Here is a 19,957-nt window from a genome sequence, read left to right on the forward strand (position 1 = left end):
AATATTCTATTATTATTATTACTATTATCTATTAATCCCGCTATGAATATTAAAATACGCCGAACCATTTGTCCTGTATCATAGCTACATGTATGACGTTTGCAGCAAAAAAAATAAAAATAAAAAACGCGTGAAAATCAGTTTAATATTCAGAGTTAAGATGGATTAAATGCGCTGTCAAACAGCGCTGAGTGGAGCGGCTGACCGGACCAAGATGGCGGCCGTAATTCTCGCTGCGCAGCACCCCGAGCGGCGTCTACTCTTTATTATGTCTATGGCTTAGAAACTACAGTTATTTTTCTGAAATCACTTCAGTTCAATATGCATTGACCGAAATCCGCCTTTCTGATTTGCTGATGTGTACACACGTGATTCTCCAGGAAGCGATTCCTCCAATCAGCGCGCTCGACTGTCAGGCTGAGAAGTCTGACACTGGTTGTCCCAGTTTTGCTTTTCTTTCTGTTTTAGTTATTTTATTTTCCTTTCTTTACCTCCTGTAGCTGCTGTATAATCCCGATTTTTTTTCCCAGCTTCTCGCTAAATCTCACATTTTTGTTGTGTCCGCTACGCACGGGTTGACTAGCGTCTAGCAGCTCGCTGTCCTTTAGCTGCTGTCAGGGGAAACATGAACATGCTGGTGAGCAAACTGGAGCAGAAATGGATTATTTTAACCTTCAGACAACCTTGGATCCCAGCTATGGCAGCTTGCAAGGTAAACAGACACACGTTAACCCCTGCCTTTTTATAGATATAACACTGTTCCTGACATTACATCACTGAAACAGGCTGCTACTTCTATGTGAGCAGTCAGTTTGACAGTTATCACACACAATATAATGTTGTGCCAAAAAAAAAAAATCTAACTGCATCACGTTGTAGATGTCTAAATGATGTGAAAGCTGTGATTATTTTTAAGATAAAACACACATGCAAAGCCCCAAACAGACTGAACTATAGTTAGCAGTGCCACCTAGTGTGTACCATTAAAGCTTATCAGGACTGTCGGAGCTCGCAGTGTGTACTTTTCTTACTTTTTAGTATTCTACAGGCTTTTGTCTCAGAAAATTTATCCCTTATCATTGTCCCTTTTGATGAACTAGATTGAGAACGCGTGTTTCAAAGATTCAGCTCAAAATGCTAGCTAAAAGTAACACAGGTGTGTGGTTATCCTGCTGCCGCCAGAGCTACAAGAGTCTGTTCTTAATTGTGTCTAAGTTGCTTAGTTGGAGGTGTTAATTCTAGATTCAGGTTATTTTTTTAATCATTCAACACAAGATTGTGCAACAATGTCACAATATAGCCCCTTTAAACTCCCAAAAATGAGAAATTATTCAATGAGTAAGTAACAGAACTAGAAAAAAAACTCACAGCACGCGGACAAGGCTGCTCATTCCTAGTATCATTACTGAAAGATAAGTTCCGAACAAGTTCGCAGCGATGGATTTGTAGGAGGATCGCAATCGTCAGCAGATGTAGTGTTCACTTGTTGTCATAGTTACAGTGATGCCCTGCTGTTATCAATAATACAGAAATCTTTAACAGATCCGTTGATCCAGATTTTAAGCTGCATCACTGCCAAAATCTAATCTCTTGGTCCTTGTGTCATTTCTGACCTTCCCTGAAAATTTCATGTAAATCTATTAATCCATTTTTTAATAATATTGTGAACAGGCAGACAAACCAACCGCGATCATCACATAACTCCACTACATTCCTTGGCAGAGTAATAAAAAACTATTTTCATGGTGAATTGTGGAGGATGAATTTAGTCATCTTACATTGAAGCTGATATTCTTTTACTGTGTCAGACAGTTTAAATATTTCAGCTTCTTAGTGGTGTTCAATGTTGTTGGAAGCAAGTAAAGAACAAAAATAAAACATATCAAACTGGTAAACACACTCACTGCAGATATTATTTTTATTATATATGTCAACAAGTGCAAAACTTGAGTGCTTTATCAGTTTCATTATTAGGATTATCAATATACAAAGGCTTGTGAAATAATCAAACTGCTTTGAAATTGCAGCACATTTCTATCCGTGCATCAGGCTGTGCCAGTTCTTTCAGGAATTTGGATAAAATTTTAGGAGGTGTTGTTCTACTCCACTGTTTTGCTCCATGCTGTCGATCACAGAAGCAGAGCGAGTCTTCTTCCTGAAGGGGACAGGGACAACAGCAGCTCAGTTACATGTAGAGATACAGATTTAGAACAGGACAAAAACCAGAACTAGAACATCTCTGTGGTGATTTGAGCTGAAAATTCTGAAGACGTGATGCTTTGACTAAGTTGCTCAAAAGGGGCACAGTACGGAAACGTTAACTTGGAAAAAAAAACTGTAATATAGCAGCTTACATTTTTTTAAAAACATGCTCCTCCATCTTCAGGTGAGTCTGTCCACACTTCCTCCAGAACCTGTCATCCCGTCTAAGAAGCCTTTCAAAGTGGAGCTCGTTGGTGGAAAGCGTTATTCATGGTGCACATGTGGACACAGCAAGAAGCAGGTAAATCCACCTTCTGAGCGCACAAAATTGCAAATTTATTTTTTTTATTTAACCTTTCTTTATACAGGTATTCTCACTGAGACACGAGGTCTCATTCTCAAAAGAGACTTGTCCTAATATAACGTAAAATAACGTCACAAAACGACACTGAGTCACTGACAAACAACACAATGTGACAAAATTAGAGACAGACAGGTTCACGACAAAACACAACATAGACATCAAAATATATATATAGCATTATTGTATCTAGACTTTTTAGATTGTTGTATTTATTAGGTCTTTAGATTGTGATTTGATATTTATTACTTACTAACTCTGTTGCTATCTTGTCTAACTTTTCGTGAGTACTGTACGTTTCAGTTACCAGATAAATTTCTTGTGTGTGAGCTCACTTGGCATTGAAGCTGTTTCTTATTCTGACTGTGATTCTGAAAATGGATGTGCGAGTAAAAACACAAATATCTTCTCTGATCACGTCTTTTGTGTTTCAGCCTTTCTGCGATGGAGCCCACAAAACCAAAGCCCAGGGCCTGTCGCCGCTTCGCTTTGTCCCCGAGAAAGATGCTACAGCTTGGCTTTGTGGATGTAAATACACCAACAACCCGCCTTACTGTGACGGAACGCACAAACAGGACTTTATTAAATCTGCTCCGCTGCATGAACCAGGTGACTCCTGAACCAGGAGGGGTTTGAAGAGGTTTCAAATCCACCTCTAGATGCTGAAATGTGTGCAGTCTGCAGTAATTTAGCAGGAAGACACTTCAAGACAGGATGTAACCGTATTTCGGTTATCATTTTGAGGTTCTCAGGTTGCAATCAGAAGCAAAGTTTGATTTCCTCCCACAGAGGTGTTGGAAGGTGTTACAGAGCGGAGCTGCTCCCTCCACAGGGGAAACCACTTCTCTATATAGAAAATCTCACCTTAGGTTCTTCTCATATCTCTATTTTGTGCTTCCTCATCTCCTCTGACCTTCGTCTTCCTTCCTGTGACCCAGAAATTGATCTTAAAACAGCATCTCAAAGGATGTCTTGATCATAAAAATCCGACTCCTTCATTGCATCTCAGGTGGGAGATGAGAAAAGTAATCAAAAAAACTGAGAAGAGGGGCTGTCTTTATTTTAACTTTTTGGAAATGTGTATATATTTTTTTTCTTCTTTAAATTAAAAAATTAAGACTATATACATGGAGCTACCAGTTTGGTTCACCTAATTGCTGTCAAATAATGTCATATAAAGCAAAAAAGCTGATGAATCTAATTGGAAACATGGTAAAAAGATAGACAGGTTGGTAACAATTTGCGCTAACGTTATTTCAAGAAACGCTTGCAGTTATTTTGATGAAACCTGCTGTGATTGAAGGTCGACCGACTATTGAAACCACAGACTGTATAATAAAGTACAGTCTATGATTGAAACCAACATTCTTCAGATTATTGACATTGTTATTTTTTAAAATCAGTTCCTGATCAAATAAATGTAATTTAAAATGTGCAACTTTGTCACTGATGCAGCCGTTACTTTGTATCTGTAGTCACTGTGTGTTCTTGTCCTGCACACATCTGATTTGTTATCAACCATGAAAGATAAATGTTGAAAACTTCTCCGTTAATTATTTCTATATACATTTAATACAAAAATAAGGTATTTCAAGTCAAGCTTTGTGTTCTAGTTTGTCCATCCATCATCTATACACCGTTTAATCCTCATTAGCGTCGCGGGGGCTGGAGTCTATCCCAGCTGATTTAGGGTGACTCCAGAGGACACTGGTCTATCACAGGGCTTCACACCTATGAACAATTTAGAATCTCCAATTGAGCACTTTTTTGGACTGTGGGAGGAAGCCGGAGAACCCTGAGAAAACCCACACAGGCACAGGGAGAACATGCAAAACCTCACACAGAGAGACCCCAGGCCAGGAAGCGAACCAGGGATCTTCTAGCTGTGAGGTGACAGAGCTAACCACCCTGTTCTACTTTGTGATTTTCCTAATTTTGACATCAAGATTGTCACTTTTACTTCAAATATACATCTGCTCTAAATATCTGTTTAAACTTCTGCCTCTTTTGACCTTTGATTTAGATGACAAACTTCATTATAACTCAGCTGGCCTTGACTCAGATGTACAAAACGAGATACTCCTTACTACTATCAGCTAGAGCTGTACGAATAACAGACTTCAGACTGAAGTTTTAGGCAATGCAATTAGGAAATAGCTGCAATTTGGGATATAGGAGGCAGGCTTGTTTAAAAAGTGATATCAGTGCTGTGATCAGCTTTTTTTAGTTTCATTTTTTAATAACGACACCTCGCCCATTCTTCTGAAACACTGGAGTTTGAACTCCAGTGTCAGTGGTTTGAGAGTCACACTTTGGACAGTGTTTCATGTTGTAAAGCTCCCTCATATGGTTCAATGTTCTATTACACTGTGAATATCAGATGGAAGCTTTTCTTTAAATCATTATGTTGCGAATTTTATTTTACAGTTTTGCCATTATTTAATAGGAAAATTGTTTATATTGAGCCACAAATCACTTTATCTGACAGTAGTATCAGCTCAAATTCTCTGAATGATTAGAAAAGGTGCTTAAATGTTTATTTTCATGTCTGATAGGAGATAAAAGCTCCATCCTTTCCTAAAGATAAGGAGGTAACAGTCACAGTGAGGCACTACTGTTGTATGATTACTGAAACTGCAGCATAGTCGTCTTTTACTCATGAATTCTAGGATCCTAATGACATTTCCATGAAGATAGTGTATATAGAAAATGAGATGCATAAAATATTCTCAAATAAAACAAAAACAATCCTTGAACTTCATGTGTGTTTTGTTCCATCAGAACTTAAGCTCTAAATTAGTAAAGGTAACCTAAAGGATTAATAATACTGAAGGGTCTTATGCTTCATATTTATATTAGTTGAAGTTCTGCAATTTAGAGTACCAAAGAGCTTTAGCTATAACATTACATTAGACAAGTTAATGTCCCTAAATAACACTGTAGGGTCTCAGCCTTAATATGCATTACAGTCAGGAGGTAAAGTTGTATTTTAGATAATTTTTGTAGCATTTTAAGCCCTAATATGTAAATTTCTCTGTTAAAATCACACCATAAATAACACTTGAGGGCCTTAACCTCAATATTTAAACTTTTTAGGTTAATTTGTTTAACATCAAAAAGGAATCTTTTTGTCTTTACATGTGCTGTATAAAAAAATTACCATTATTGACACTATATTGCCAAAAGTATTCGCTCACCTGCCTTGACTTCAGCTGAGCTTCAACTCTTCTGGGAAGGTTGTCCACAAGGTTTAGGAGTGTGTTTATGGGAATTTTTCACCATTCTTCCAGAAGTGCATTTGTGAGGTCACACACTGATGTTGGACCAGAAGGCCTGGCTCTCAGTCTCCGCTCTAATTCATCCCAAAGGTGTTCTATCAGGTTGAGGTCAGGACTCTGTGCAGGTCAGTCAAGTTCATCCACACCAGACTCTGTCATCCATGTCTTTATGGACCTTGCTTTGTGCACTGGTGCACAGTAATGTTGGAAGAGGAAGGGGCCAGCTCCAAACTGTTCCCACAAGGTTGGGAGCATGGAATTGTCCAAAATGTCTTGGTATGCTGAAACATTCAGAGTTCTTTTCACTGGAACTAAGGGACCAAGCCCAGCTCCTGAAAAACAAGCCCACACCATAATCCCCCCTCCACCAAACTTTACACTTGGCACAGTGCAGTCCGACAAGTATCGTTCTCCTGGCAACTGCCAAACCCAGACTTGTCCATCAGATTGCCAGACGGGAAAGCACGATTGGTCACTCCAGAGAAGGCATCTCCACTGCTCTAGAGTCCAGTGGCGGTGTGCTTTACACCACTGCATCCCACGCTTTGCATTGCACTTGGTAATGTATGGCTTGGATGCAGCTGCTCGGCCATGGAAACCCATTCCATGAAGCTCTCTGCTGAAGCACTGTTCTTGAGCTAATCTGAAGGCCACATGAAGTTTGAAGGTCTGTATCCATCGACTCTGCAGAAAGTTGGCGACCTCTTGGCACTATGCGCCTCAGCATCCACTGACCCCACTCCATCAGTTTACGTGGCCAACCACTTGGTGGCTGAGTTGCTGTCATTCTCACACACTTCCACTTTTTTATAATACAGCTGACAGTTGACTGTAGAATATTTAGGAGCGAGTAAACGTCACAGCTGGATTTGTTGCACAGGTGGCATCCTATCACAGTTACACGCTGGAATTCACTGAGCTCCTGAGAGCGAGCCATTCTATCACAAATGTTTGTAAAAGCAGTCTGCATGTCTAGGTGCTTGATTTTATACACCTGTGGCCATGGAACTGATTGGAACACCTGATTCTGATTATTTGGATGGGTGAGCAAATACTTTTGGCAATATAGTGTATCTTGAATATTCGATCACAACCACAGTGTGCAACAGAACAACCAAACTGTGTGAAATCATTTCCGCTGTTGATCGGAGTCATAAAGGAGGCTCAGCTGAGAAAATAAACTTGTAAGTAAACATTTTTATTGACCTAAAACATGCACATATGGCTGATAAAAAAAAAGTATCATTGTTGGTTGAAAAAGAAAAACAAAAGGAATGTTGAAATTTATGGAACTACAACATACATGGCCAAATATTCAAATCCCTTTTGAGTTCTTCGACTGCAACGAGAGAGAAACAGAGTCTGGTAGTGCTTGAATTCAAAACAATATAAATGCTTCTTCCTGTTGGTTTGTGTGGCGGGACCTTAACAAAGTGCATCCACAGTTTTCAGTAATGTACATGTTACCTGATGAGCTGCTTATACTGGACACTTACACAGCAGTTATGAACATGATTTTAAAGGCAAGGATTCTCTTGTTGTTGGGTTTTTTTTCTTCTTTACATCCAACTTTTCTGCAGTGAGTCACACTGCAGCGCCTCTCAGCGATTTGTCTCGAGTTTTCCTGGAGGCCAAATCAAAAGTCTATGGAGCTACGAGGAAATGAAAACAGACCCACTGCATATACAATACAAAACGATTACAATATCTTGTATAAAAGATAAGTTTATACATATGTATGCACACATGCTCACATTTGATACATACTGTACAGTTTGTATGTGTGCACTGCTTTCTAGTCTAACACACACAAACACACACACGCACATACATACAAGTGTCTATTTGGCTGCACTCTTCAGTCTTTCCTGCTGAAAGAAAACAGTAAAATCCGCCTCCAGAGGGACGAAGGCTTCGAGATCGCGGAAGAAAAAAAAGGGAGCAATTTTCAAACACTGTCCTCCCCGACGCTGCCGCCAAGCTCCCGTTAGGTCGTAGGTCCGCTTTTGTCGCCTCCCCTCGCCTCCTCTTTGCCGGAGCTGGTGCCGTTCACAGTCACCTTACGAGCGCCCTGTTTGGAGGCGAGGGAGTGTCGCTGAGAGTTGCTGGGCACAGTGGTACCGTTGGAGCTTTGGGGGGCCGGTGGGAGGCTGTGGGAGGCGGGGCTGGACTGGGAGGAGGACCGGGGCGGCTGGGCTGCAGCAGGACTGTGGACTTTGTCGCTCTGGGAGTCGCTCTCTGACGTCGGGCTGGTGTTCACGCCGTCCGAGTGGCCCTGAGCGGCCGATTGGGACGGCCTTCTGCGCTTCCGGGTGGGTTTGACCAGATACTGTAGAGGGATCGGTCCAGTCTGTGCACAGTGAAACACAATGTTAGAGCGGCTGAGATCAACATGAAGGCACATCAGATCAGACTAACTGCCAATTAATCAGGAAAGACACTTGACCCTCCTGTTGTCTTCATTTAAAAGCAAAATATTGTTTCTTTGTCTGAAAAGAAATCCAAAAATTCTTCAGGAAGAAAATTCTAATAATTCCTTAGGTTTTCCTTCAAAGTTTTATTTTTTAAAAATCCCCCAAATTTGGCAAGAAAATTAAAAATATTCCATAAAAATCCTAAAAATATCTAAAGTGATTACATATATATCAGTAAAATTTCTAATATTTTCTTCCAGAACATTCACAAAAAAAAAAAAAAAAAAAAAAAAAAAAAAAAAATCAACCAAAATCCAGCGAAATTCACTGGAATTTGGTCGATTTTATTTTGGTGAATTTTCTTAAACATTTTTAACATTTCTTTTTTCCATCAAAAAATGTTCAAAGATTTCCCAAAAACATTGAAAATGTGGACATCAGAAGTTTCACTGTGAAAATATTTTTTTCCTCACATTTTCAAACTTTAAAACGGGTCAATTTTGACCCGCAGGACAATATGAGGATTAAAACCATATCATCAGACATACTGCTGCAACGTACAGTGGTGGACGATTTACTTAGAGCTTTGTTTGGGAAAAAGTAGCAACACTGCGGCATAGAAATACTCTGTTACAAGTGAAAGACCTGCATGCAATACCGTAGTAAGTATTGGCATCAAAATATACGTAACCATCTGATCCCCAAAACTTGCTAATCTTTAAAAAAAAAAAAGCCAATATAACAGAATTTGAGATTTTAAAATGGTCCTTGAACTAATCCTGTGTAATTTTTAGTTTCATCAGTGAACATTAACCAAATCTAAACTTAAAATCCTGATATTTTATCAAAATCACTTCATTCTGCTTGTCTTCTTTTGAAATGTGCCCAAAATAAAGCATTTGGTTGAACCAGAAAAAAAACTAAAATTCTGCTTCTTAGCACAACTCTGAAATCTTCAGTGGCTCAGCTGTGGCTGACAGTCATGTGACAAAAATTCTGGGCCTTTTTGTCTGAACTGCAGGTTGTGTTTACAGCGAGCAGAGAGGAGACAAGTACGGAAACAAACTAAGTAGTAGGATATCTATAGTATGTAGAGCTACTGTCTTTTCACATCCGTGTGCACTCTTTTTTATATTTATGGCATCGTAAGTGTGTCAAAATAAATTTCTAAGTTCTCTCTCCTTGATGGTGGTTGTGTTTCCATGGAGACGCAGGGCTTTATATTGCACTGAGGGTTTACATACCAAATGTAAGTACTTCATATATTCATATTATATTACTAAATAATAATTATTAATTTGTTGCTTTAATGTTGCAGCTGAAGCCAATTTTAAGTACTTTATAACCTGCTGAGCAGCTTAATCTACAATACATCATAAATTATTAGTTGATTTATTTTTTATAATACTAATACTCTGAATGTGTAAAATAATGTAGTGGAGTACAAGTTACTATATATGGCTCCAAAATGCAGTAGAGTGGAAGTAGAAAGTGGCGTAACATGGAAATACACATTATTTTTCTATTTTATGTTAGGTAGTGTCTACAGATACGGACCCGTACCCGTAGCCTGTAGCATCAACCTTTATGTTACATTGACACTATTGTTATAGATTTACAAGCATTTTTTTCTGCACACAGGGTATACTACATTATACATTTTCTACATTTTTTACACACTGCATGTTACAGATATTCATTAATATCTGTACTCATTTGCAAGTATTCAGCACGTTTAGTTCAGTGAAAAGTTTTTGTACCAGAAGTGTTTCATGTTCAGTATCAGATGTGTTTTTTTTTTACTGTAATTGTAGCTGCTAGAATACAGTAATCACCATAAAGTATGTATTTATCTCATAACTAAAAAGGTAAATGTACGTAGCCACTGGCAGTCACTGACATGTTGATTCCCTTACATGAATCCTAACACACTCCGTTTTGTAAAAATTAATCCCACCTAATCTGTTCTGCCACCAGAATCAAATGTGTATCCCTCTGCAGCTGATCATAGTTCCAACACATGCACACTTTACTCCTGCTTCAGTAACATTTGCTAAGAACTCCAGAGCTCCACTTTTCCAAGTCTGAAACTATTTATTTGACAACTGTTTCTAAAGCAGGAGGGGAGGCTGCATGAGCTAAAGTCTTGTCAGTGTTTCACTGGATTAGTTGACAGTTTTGTTGATGCATCCTCATCTTTAAATCATAGCTGTATCTGTTTTTTTTTTGTTTTTTTACACACTCTGCTCCACTGGTGGATCCTTCTTGTAATTTTTATCTTTATAAACCTTTTCTTTGGGGCAGATTGATCAGGGAAGCTGACCTATGTGAATTTAAAACCAGAAAATGAGGAGCATAACTTTGTTTACAGCACCGTTGACCTCAGTCCTGTCCTGTGTTTGTAGTTTTTGAGTAGAACTGATTCACCAGAAGTCCTGTTCTGGGGTTTAGCTTTATTTATTTAGTAGATTGGCTTTAATTTGGAGGAAGCACCGTGTGGCATAGTTTCCTCTTTTGCTGGGTACAGCTCTGGCTCCTGTTTTACTTTTGTTGTATGTTTCTAAGTATTTCTTGGTTCTGTATGAATGAAGTCGCTTCACAGTGCTGCAGCTTTGGGTTCCTTTTTGTCATGAGTAGATTTAGGGACAGTGTCTGACATTAGCTTCATATCATCAGTTTTAGTTAAATAAACGTGCATTTGAGTTTATAGCAAAAGGTGACCCATGTTAATATGAACAAAACCAGAGAAACATCATCTCAGAAGATCAAGCTACTGACTTTTGCGGGTATCTTTGGTGTAAAAATAAGAAAGCAGCAGAAAACTCACATATAATGGAGGAGCACACCATTAATGAAAACTGTTATTTGAGTGTCACCGGCTTTGTTTTACTAGTTTCTGCTTCACATCAGCTTGTAGAGGCGTGTTCCTGATGGCTGATTCATCATATCGCACTTTGGTCGGTCTCATTTTTCTTTGTTCTAGAAAGCTATATCATTTTGGTTCTGCTGTACACTCCCTGTTTCAATCCAACCTGAACCTCGGTTAAGATGAACAAACATCATTCAAGCTGGGTGACTGTTTGTCCTCTAAAGTATGGAGTATTAAACATGAAACTGACCCGTCTCCACTCGTAGAAGTAGGCGATATCCATTAGTGTGTAGTAATCCTTCAAAGGTTCGTCTCCGTACAAAACCTCCACCTGGAAGAGACAGAAAAGTTTTTTTAAAAGCATTTGACTACAGAGATTTTGTTTTAAAAAAAATCCTGTGTTCTTGGCACAATCGTGCGGACATTAGTGTTTCAGTAGTGACCAACAGTCATTTGACAAAAATTGTGAGAGTTTTTGGCTGAATTGCAGGCAGTGTTTACACAGAACAGATGAGTGGAAACAAATTAAAAATGTAAACAATAAAATATCTACAGCATGCAGGGCCCCACCTGTCTATCTTTCCAGTATTGGTAACACTTGCGGTCACTTGTTTAACACATTAGAAGATGTTGCACATGTTAATTTCAGGTTTTAGCAATTTTTACTCGGCCAAGAAACATGGTGGAGTTCTGTGACGATTGGCAAACGTGAATCCGTCAGTTAGCAACATCAGTCAAAAACAGACAAACGGATTTGTATGAAATTTTTAGGGAAGGTCAGAAAGGAAACAAAGACCAGTCGATTAGATTTTGGTAGTGATGTGGCTTATAGTCTGGATCCACAGGTTAAAGTTAAGGATTTCCCATTGAGATAGCGGCACGACATCACTGTAACCATGACTACCAGTGAACTCTACGTCAGCTGCCTGCTGATTATCACAGGATGGCGACCCTACTTTATTAGTTTTTGAAATTTTAGAAAAGAAACTTGAGTTCAGAGGGTTAAAAGAAGTAATAAATTATTCTGATGGGCAGTGGAGCATGCTGTAAACACAACCACCAGCAGACAGAGCAACACTGATCTTCATTCATGTTGTGTCCAATATTCAACAACTCCAGAGAAGAAAACCTCGACTGTGCCCGCTGCCCTGCTGGGCTGGTGGCACACTGTGGTTTTATCAGAGTTTTTTTCACTAAAACAGCAGGAAAACTGTGACTTTACAGGCTGTAAAAGCAAAACTGTGCTCTGTAGAGTTGGGTGCTAATTCACTGCGAGTTTCTCTTTCAAATCTCGGTCATTCAATCATTTGTTGCAAAAAACTGAGTGCAGCTTTTAATGATTTTGCACTTTTTGTTTAAATACAAGTGATTTTTTTTTCCCCTTTGAAGTGCTGCTGGTTATCATGTTGCAGCTCATCTATCTGAACTCCAGAGCTCTTTTATAGCTGACAAATGCATGCAACTCAATACGTCCCACCTCTGCAGCAGCTATGAGCATGATTGTGATTACTTTACAGTCACAAAGCATTGATGTTATTGTGCCTGAAGCCTGAAGTTGTTACTCTGTGTGTGTGCAGTGTGTCTAATTACCCGGTAGTTGTTGGGTATATCCATCTTGCTCCGGAGGAACTTTGCTAAGTGCATGACGGACATGGCTGCTGGGCACTGCAGGAAGCGTTTACCGTTGGACTGAGAACAAAGAAAAGTACAAAGAGGGGACAAAAATCCAAGATGAGGACCAGAAACCAACAATGAACCGGTCGACTTTGCTTTGACTGCGTTTTACCTTGTCTCCTTCCATCTCCGAGCACTGCCTCTCGTTACTGTTATTTCTGCAAGAAAATATAAATAGTATCATTAAATATATCTCTAAAAGCTGTCAAACAAGAATCAAGACTTTCCTTTCAGAGTCTGCAGGTTCCCACTTTGTGCATAATTCTGTGTCATTGTTGTTCCACATGTCTCTGCAGAGACTTTTAGCTCCTGTTTTCGGTGAAGAAGACTCACTTGTTCCTCTCGTAGAACTGTATGGACAGACTGATGATTTCATCCTCTGCTATGTTAAACGTCTCCACCACTTCCCCCGGTTCCAGAACTCGGTTCTCTGCGTAAAAGTCCCGCCTCCGCTTCATCTCATCTGAAACCAAACGCATCATTAACAAGGGAAAAGACCTGAGACAAACACCACGAATTGCAAGAAATGTGGTTCTACCTTTGAATAACCCCGGAACAAGCTTATAAACAATATCTTGTAGAGTTTTGTCCGCTCTGGAGGAAAGAAATGAAAAGTTTATACGTTAGATATCAAAGATTTGGCATGTTTTTAAGGAAATAAATGACACTGATGGATTACCTGATGCTGAGCTGTGGACACGTCTTGTGAACCTGGACGTCACATCGAGGACAGAACTTATTTGTCTCAAGGAAGGCAACGATGCAAGTTTTACAAACTGCACAGAGAGAAAAGACAAACAATAGTGTCAATGTGTGTACTTTAACGCAGTACAATCACACAAAGCAGCTTCTGTTAATCCAGAGCTGAGGCTCAATGATATGCAACCTAAGTCATGATTTCACTGGGAATAGTAAGTTATGCCTTTTTTTTCCCTAAAAAAGAAATATTAAAATTATGATGTGATTTTTGCTGTCAAATACATATGTACCCATTGTCTGGATTAGGGCTGATTATCAGGTAATTGATCATTTTCCATAAATAACTTGAACGATTCAATATGTATTACCAATAAGGCAGAAGACAGAGGACCCGCATGTCAGAAAATGTATTGTAGATTAGCTGTAGTAAGCTCTTACTGTATAATACTGTGGGGACAAGAGGAGGCGTTACCCAGACTAATATTGTCAGGCAGAGAGCATTATGGGAGATGAGCTCCTTGCAATGGGCACCAAGACAAAGGCTTGTGTGATGAGTAATGAATGCTAGCTAGAGCTCTTACTTTGTAAGAAAGCTAGGTCTGATGGCGAATGTTTCAACATCACGAGGAACAATTTATTTTCATGCGCAGTATTTAAATTTCACATGCATTATTTAATTTTGCTTGGTACAAAAATTTGAATTTCATGTGCAATATTTCATCATCATCTGTCATATTTACTACCTCACAATCATTGCCAGTATTTTCTAGTTTTTCTTTTCTAGTCAATCTAGCTCACTTATTTCTACTTTCAGTACTGCATCGTACATACATTTTATTGCTTTTCTACTAGGCACCACATTTGTTCTCATGTAATTTTGGTTTCTGAGCAATATCTGACAAAAAAAACTTCCTTCAGGATCCATAAAGTTTTATCTGATATCATCTAATCCACACTATTAGAACAGCCAATGTCACCTTAAAGGATGCCCACCAAGTTAATTTCCTGCTACTGATTAGTCAGTTATTGATTAATAAGGCCACTGATTATGGATTAAGAAAACTGTTGAAGATCTGCATCCCTATTGTGGAGACTCTGAATTGTTAAGCATCTCTGTAGCACTAAAACGTTTAATTTCTAATGGGATGTTGTGATGCGTTTTATAAAAAATATTGCAGCTCCTACCATCTGAACATTACACCGTGATTTCAATTATATTTTTGATTAATTGTTCACACCTGCAGCGGGTTCAAGAGTTATCACAGTGTAAACAAAACTGGACTTCTTTCACCTGGATAATATTAAAATCACAGAAGATCCTGTCTCAGATGCTAAAAACTAGTTCATGCAACTATTACACTGGACAGCAGTAATTCCTCATTATCAGGATGTCCCAATAACTTTCTGAAAAACCTCCAGCTGATCCAAAATACGGTAATTCTCCCATATTAGCTCCTCTTCATCGGCTCCCTGTGAAACCCATCATCGGCTTTAAAATCGTTCTCCTCAAATACAAAAGCAGCATCATATTATGAACACTTTATTGCATTGTTTTATCCTAACAGAACACTGTTTACTGGTGGTTAATAGTTTCCAAAAGCAGAATTTAAGGCAGATCAATCAGCTATCAAGTCATTTATTCAGCACATTTAAAGCCACAGTGCTTTTCAGTACAAAAATAAGACTTGCATTATGAATTAAACAACAAAGTTTAAGTGTTGAGCTTAAAACTGTGTTGTTCATGATGTGGATTTATTCTCTTCAGCAGTTTGTGTTTTGTCCTCCCAAACCTCTACGTTGTTTATTGTTCTCTCATGCATTGTTTGCCTGTTTTCTAACTACTGTCTTCTTCCATCTCTTCCTTTCAGCCCTCACCCCGACCAGTCCAGGCAGACATCTGCATTCCCTGAGCCTGGTTCTGCCAGAGGTTTGTTCCCAATAAAAGGGAGTCATGCTGCTCACAGCGGATTCAGACGACACCGATGGATTCACGGTTTGTTCTTGTTTTATGATAATTTTGTACTTTTAACAATAACAGTTTTATACATACACACACAGCTGCTCCAGGGACAACTTATCATGGCCTACTCTGTGCTCTGACCCCAACTGGGATAAAAGAATTTCACACTGCTCTGTATTTGTATATTTTGTTGTATAGCATTTCTGACAGGCAAAGGCTGCTTCCATATTTATTTTTTAGGGTTTTAACTTTAACTATCTAACTTAGTCAAGTAATTTGTTAGAGCATATAACATTGTGGGTGTGTTGCTGTAATATTTAATTATCACTGCTTATTTGCATAATTAGCAATATTTAGGAACTTTGACCCCAAGATTCAATTTAGTGGTAAATTTTCATTTTAGGTCAAATTTAATCATAATTAAAAATATCATTTGTCACATGCTGACCTGTCCTTGGGAAAGAACCTGAACCTTGCATGGCAGCTCCACCTCCATTAATGATGAATGGAGAAAAATTTAACAGCACTTTAAGTCAAACTAAGGTGGAAAATGGCTACAGAATCAGAACCAGAGTCAGTTTTAATGCCAAGCAGATTTTCACATCTGACGAACTTCAGAAGAACAGAAGGAACTTTAATAGAACACTATAAAGAAGGAGAAAAGATTTTTGTTTTTAAAAAGACCAAGACAAATAAGACAATTCCGCACAAATCCGAGGAATTATAAATGTAATATAAATACTTCCAGTGTGCAGGCATGCGCATTATTCCCCTGAGAATGTGCACAATCGCCCAGTATGTAATGTAGACAATGCAGTTTTGCTTGACTGTGGGATCTTAACCTTAATATTCAAAGTTGTTTGGTTAATTCAGTCCCTTTTCTCTACTGGGGAGCACTTTGCAGTTGTTTAAAATGTGCTGTATATATATATATATAAAACTTGTCCATATTATGATAATAATTCTTGAGAGACGATCTGATAGATGCACCAGCAGCTTCAACAGCTAACACAGAGGTGAAGGAACTGGAACATCTCCCTTCATTCATTATGTCTGGAGCTTCTGCAGGCCTGATTTTAAAGTTAATGACTCTCCATCACCTTCCTGCAGCTCTGCTTCATGTTCATTCACTGTGAGGTCTACAGAAGCTGTGTGCATGCATGTAGGGAATCCTCCATGTGGGGAACTTACAGGAGTGCAGACACTCTACGATGGTGGTGGCATCAATCAGGTATCCGGCGCACAGAGGGCAGGTGAGGTGCGGATTCAGGTCTGTGATTTTGACCCGGTTCGGCTGCATTTTCTCCATCTGGACAGACCTGCAGAGGAGGGAAACAACAGCAGAGGGGTTTATTGCTCAGCACAGCACACTAGCAGCCTGTGGAGATCTGCTTAACGCTGCCTGAGGCTGAGTTATCTCCCGTATAGCCGGTGGCACCGTGTCAGAAGGTGTCTGCCGTGCGTCCTTGAAACCACAACAATCCACCAAAACAACTCCAACACTCGGCCGGTAACGTGCTGGCCGTGCAGCTCCGTGCAGTCTGACTGGAGCAGGACAGCAGCCCGCTACCAGGTCGCTCCTGTGTGGCCTCATCTTGTGCACCAGCTCCGCCGCTCCGGCAACAAAGAAGCGGCTCCATTAGTGCGGAGCTCCGCGGTCCCAGCGAGCGGCGGAACCCGGACACATCCCGAGAGGAGCCCCCCGGACCCCGACGGGGGCGCAGAGCCGCAGAAAATCACACTGGTACACAAAGCAGCCATCTTAAATTCACTGACAGGGCTGCTGTGAGGAGGCGAACAAGAGGCTCGAATGTGACACCGTGCGCTTCGTGTGCGCCTCCGCAAACAAGCGGCGTGATGTGCCGACAAACAGCAGCCGCCCGGTTCCTACCTGATCTCAGGGAAAAGTTCTGCTCTCCTCCGGCCCGGATCCAGGTGAAGTGTTTGGACTTGGACAGAATTTGCAGCAGCGCCAGAAAATGGCTTTTTTCAGCCCCGTCAGAGGACTGCCCATTTTGGATCACGTGATTTTATTTTGTCGCCTCGTTCACGGGGCAAACGGGGTATCTGGAGTCTGCAGGGCCTCCAGCCTCCTGCTTGCCCCGCACGGCGCTGCACGGCTCCTCTTATTTAAGCCGCTTTTTAAAAATTATTTTTTAGGAATGAACGGCTCCGACGCTTCGCTTCGCTCCGCCTACGTTTTCCTCCATGTGATTGTGGAGGATTCCGGGCTGAAGGAGGCCCAGCAGGCCGCAGGTCCGGGGCCCGAGCCGGGGGAGGGCCCACCGACACCTTAATTAGACATCAGCTAGACTGGTTCGGCTTTTATTCTAATTAGCTTACCATTAAAAAAAAATCAAATATATCGATCAAACGGATTTTATTTGAAGAAAAAAATAAAATCAATCCTACAGAGAACAGATCAAATTTATATTTTTTCTGTATGATATTTTTCTTAAATTATATTTTTTCCAACCCTCTCAACTCTGAGCAGTTTCTGTGCATTCAAGATATAAGATAATACAAAGTAGTATCACATGGTAAACTGAGCTTTACTACTAAAGTCTGTTAATTAGTTTTTAATGAGTTAATTATTGGTTTCATCTGTAAAATCCCCAAGAAACTGTAAAAAAACAAACAAAAAAAAAACAAGTAAGTAATTCTCCAAACCCCATTCCTTGCATTATCCCAACACATGTTCAATGTACAGTGAAATAAACCAGAGAAAAGCAGCCCTGAAGGCTGGAAACAGAAGGACTGTTGGTTTAATCATCTGAACTACAAACTGTTTTTGTGCTTTCAAATAAATAACCAACAATGAAAATAATACCAAGTAGCATCATGCTTCTCTGGACTTTACTGCTATCTGTTATTTAGTTTTTTAAATGACTTGATTATTGTTTACATCAATAAAATGTCAGGAAACTGTGATAAGCTCCCAGGACTACATTTTTTTTGTTTGTTTTTTGCGTTGTCCCACACAAATACATACAAAGCCACAAACCAGACAAAAGCACCTCCAAGAAGCTGGAAACATGACTTTTGATTCATCCTATGAACTCCAAGCAGTTTCTGTGCATCTGATTACTCAAGAAGACAGTCGACAATGAAAATAACACAAAGTACTGGTAGATATTTGACTGGACTCTGCAACCAGAGTCTGTCAATTTGTTTTGTAGTGAATTAATTTTTGCTTCATCTACGAAAAGAAAAGAAACGTGAAAATGCTCTCAATACCACACGTCTTGTACAGAGAAACAAGCCAGAGAAAAGCAGCACTGACAAGCTGGAAACAGAAGGACTGTTGGTTAAGTCGCTGCTCCTGTGGGCTTATTTTTCTCTACAGTATGAAATCCTGCACCTTTGTGGAAACAGAACCATGAAGAAGTGGAGAGAGAAATGTATTTTGTGCAGTGTGACACAGTTAGAATGACATATATCATAAGAGTTGAAGTTCTTTGAATATTTATTGTACAAGAATGAAAAAAAAAACTGGAAATGCCCAACATATTTCTAAGTACCCTACAGGTGTTAACAAAACAAGAACAAAAGACAGAAAGGGTAACTCTACATATTGTAATTATTTATCCATTTACATTTTTACAACCTCTCTAAACGTGCTTTGTCCCACTCCTCTGCACCTCACGTCCAGAATGACAGGCAAGATGGAAACAGCACTAGAAGGAGAGAGAATTCAGAGATGTTTTCTGTACAGTGTAATGCATCTCCCCCCCCCCAAAAAAAAAAACAGTTAATCATAAAGAGAATAAAAGAAAAGTAGATTTTTTTGTTAATATTTGTGTGCAAAAATGGCCATGTACAACATTTCCAAGTGCTACCAAACCTGAACAAAACTGGTGGCTCTACATGCCGCAGATATTTTACTCTTTACATTTTTACAACCTCTACACTCTTCTCTGCACATCAACTGTAGGAAGATGTTTCACCATGCTGAATGTATCTTCCAATAACTTGTATCTCTGTGTACTGTTTTTGAGCCATGCTGCGTTTATGTTATTGATCCAGTATGTTTTATTTTCCTCTCAGTCTCTCTCGTCGTCTCCTCTCTGCTCAGTGTAAACACATCCTGCAGTTCATCTGAAAAGTCTCTGAATGTTTGTCATGAGACTGTTGGTCACTAATATCTTCTTATTTGCACTGAGGACCATAAAATATTTTAGTTTTTTTGGTAGATTCTTGATGTGCAGAATAAACTCATTTTGATGAAATGCCTCAATTTTAAGCTTAGATTTGGTTCATTTTCCTGATGGAACAACATGTCACACAGGATGCATTCACAGACTGTCAGATATCTGAGGATTCTCTCTGTTTTATCAGTTTGTTGCTGTGATAAAAATGTGTAGCTCAGGCAGCTGCTTTAAAATATTTCATAACTTAAAAAAATGTAAGCATTAGACCCTTAACTTCCTGCATTCTGGTGAATTTTCATTCAGAGGTTTGTGCCTTCATTACATCTGTATTGTGACATTTATGAGGAAC

General features: G+C 39.5%; 2 protein-coding genes across 2 annotated transcripts; one reads left to right on the plus strand and one right to left on the minus strand.

The window, feature by feature from the left end:
• The first annotated feature begins 401 nt into the window (after positions 1-401).
• Positions 402-5,319, plus strand: LOC110950634 (CDGSH iron-sulfur domain-containing protein 3, mitochondrial). Its single transcript, XM_022193335.2, has 3 exons — positions 402-712; positions 2,387-2,503; positions 2,998-5,319. Exons 1-3 carry the CDS (start codon positions 626-628, stop codon positions 3,181-3,183), a joined length of 390 nt encoding a protein of 129 aa, XP_022049027.1. The 5' UTR covers positions 402-625; the 3' UTR covers positions 3,184-5,319.
• Positions 5,320-7,018: 1,699 nt separating this feature from the next.
• On the minus strand, positions 7,019-17,668 carry LOC110950651 (polycomb group RING finger protein 2). The gene is made up of 9 exons (XM_022193363.2): positions 17,349-17,668; positions 16,649-16,776; positions 13,478-13,574; positions 13,337-13,392; positions 13,132-13,261; positions 12,911-12,956; positions 12,715-12,813; positions 11,375-11,455; positions 7,019-8,191 (listed from the first exon to the last, which is right to left on the minus strand). Exons 2-9 carry the CDS (start codon positions 16,764-16,766, stop codon positions 7,829-7,831), a joined length of 990 nt encoding a protein of 329 aa, XP_022049055.1. The 5' UTR covers positions 16,767-16,776; positions 17,349-17,668; the 3' UTR covers positions 7,019-7,828.
• Positions 17,669-19,957: the final 2,289 nt, after the last annotated feature.

The sequence above is a fragment of the Acanthochromis polyacanthus genome, chromosome 3 (assembly GCF_021347895.1).
Source record: "Acanthochromis polyacanthus isolate Apoly-LR-REF ecotype Palm Island chromosome 3, KAUST_Apoly_ChrSc, whole genome shotgun sequence".
Classification (NCBI taxonomy): Eukaryota; Metazoa; Chordata; class Actinopteri; family Pomacentridae; genus Acanthochromis; species Acanthochromis polyacanthus.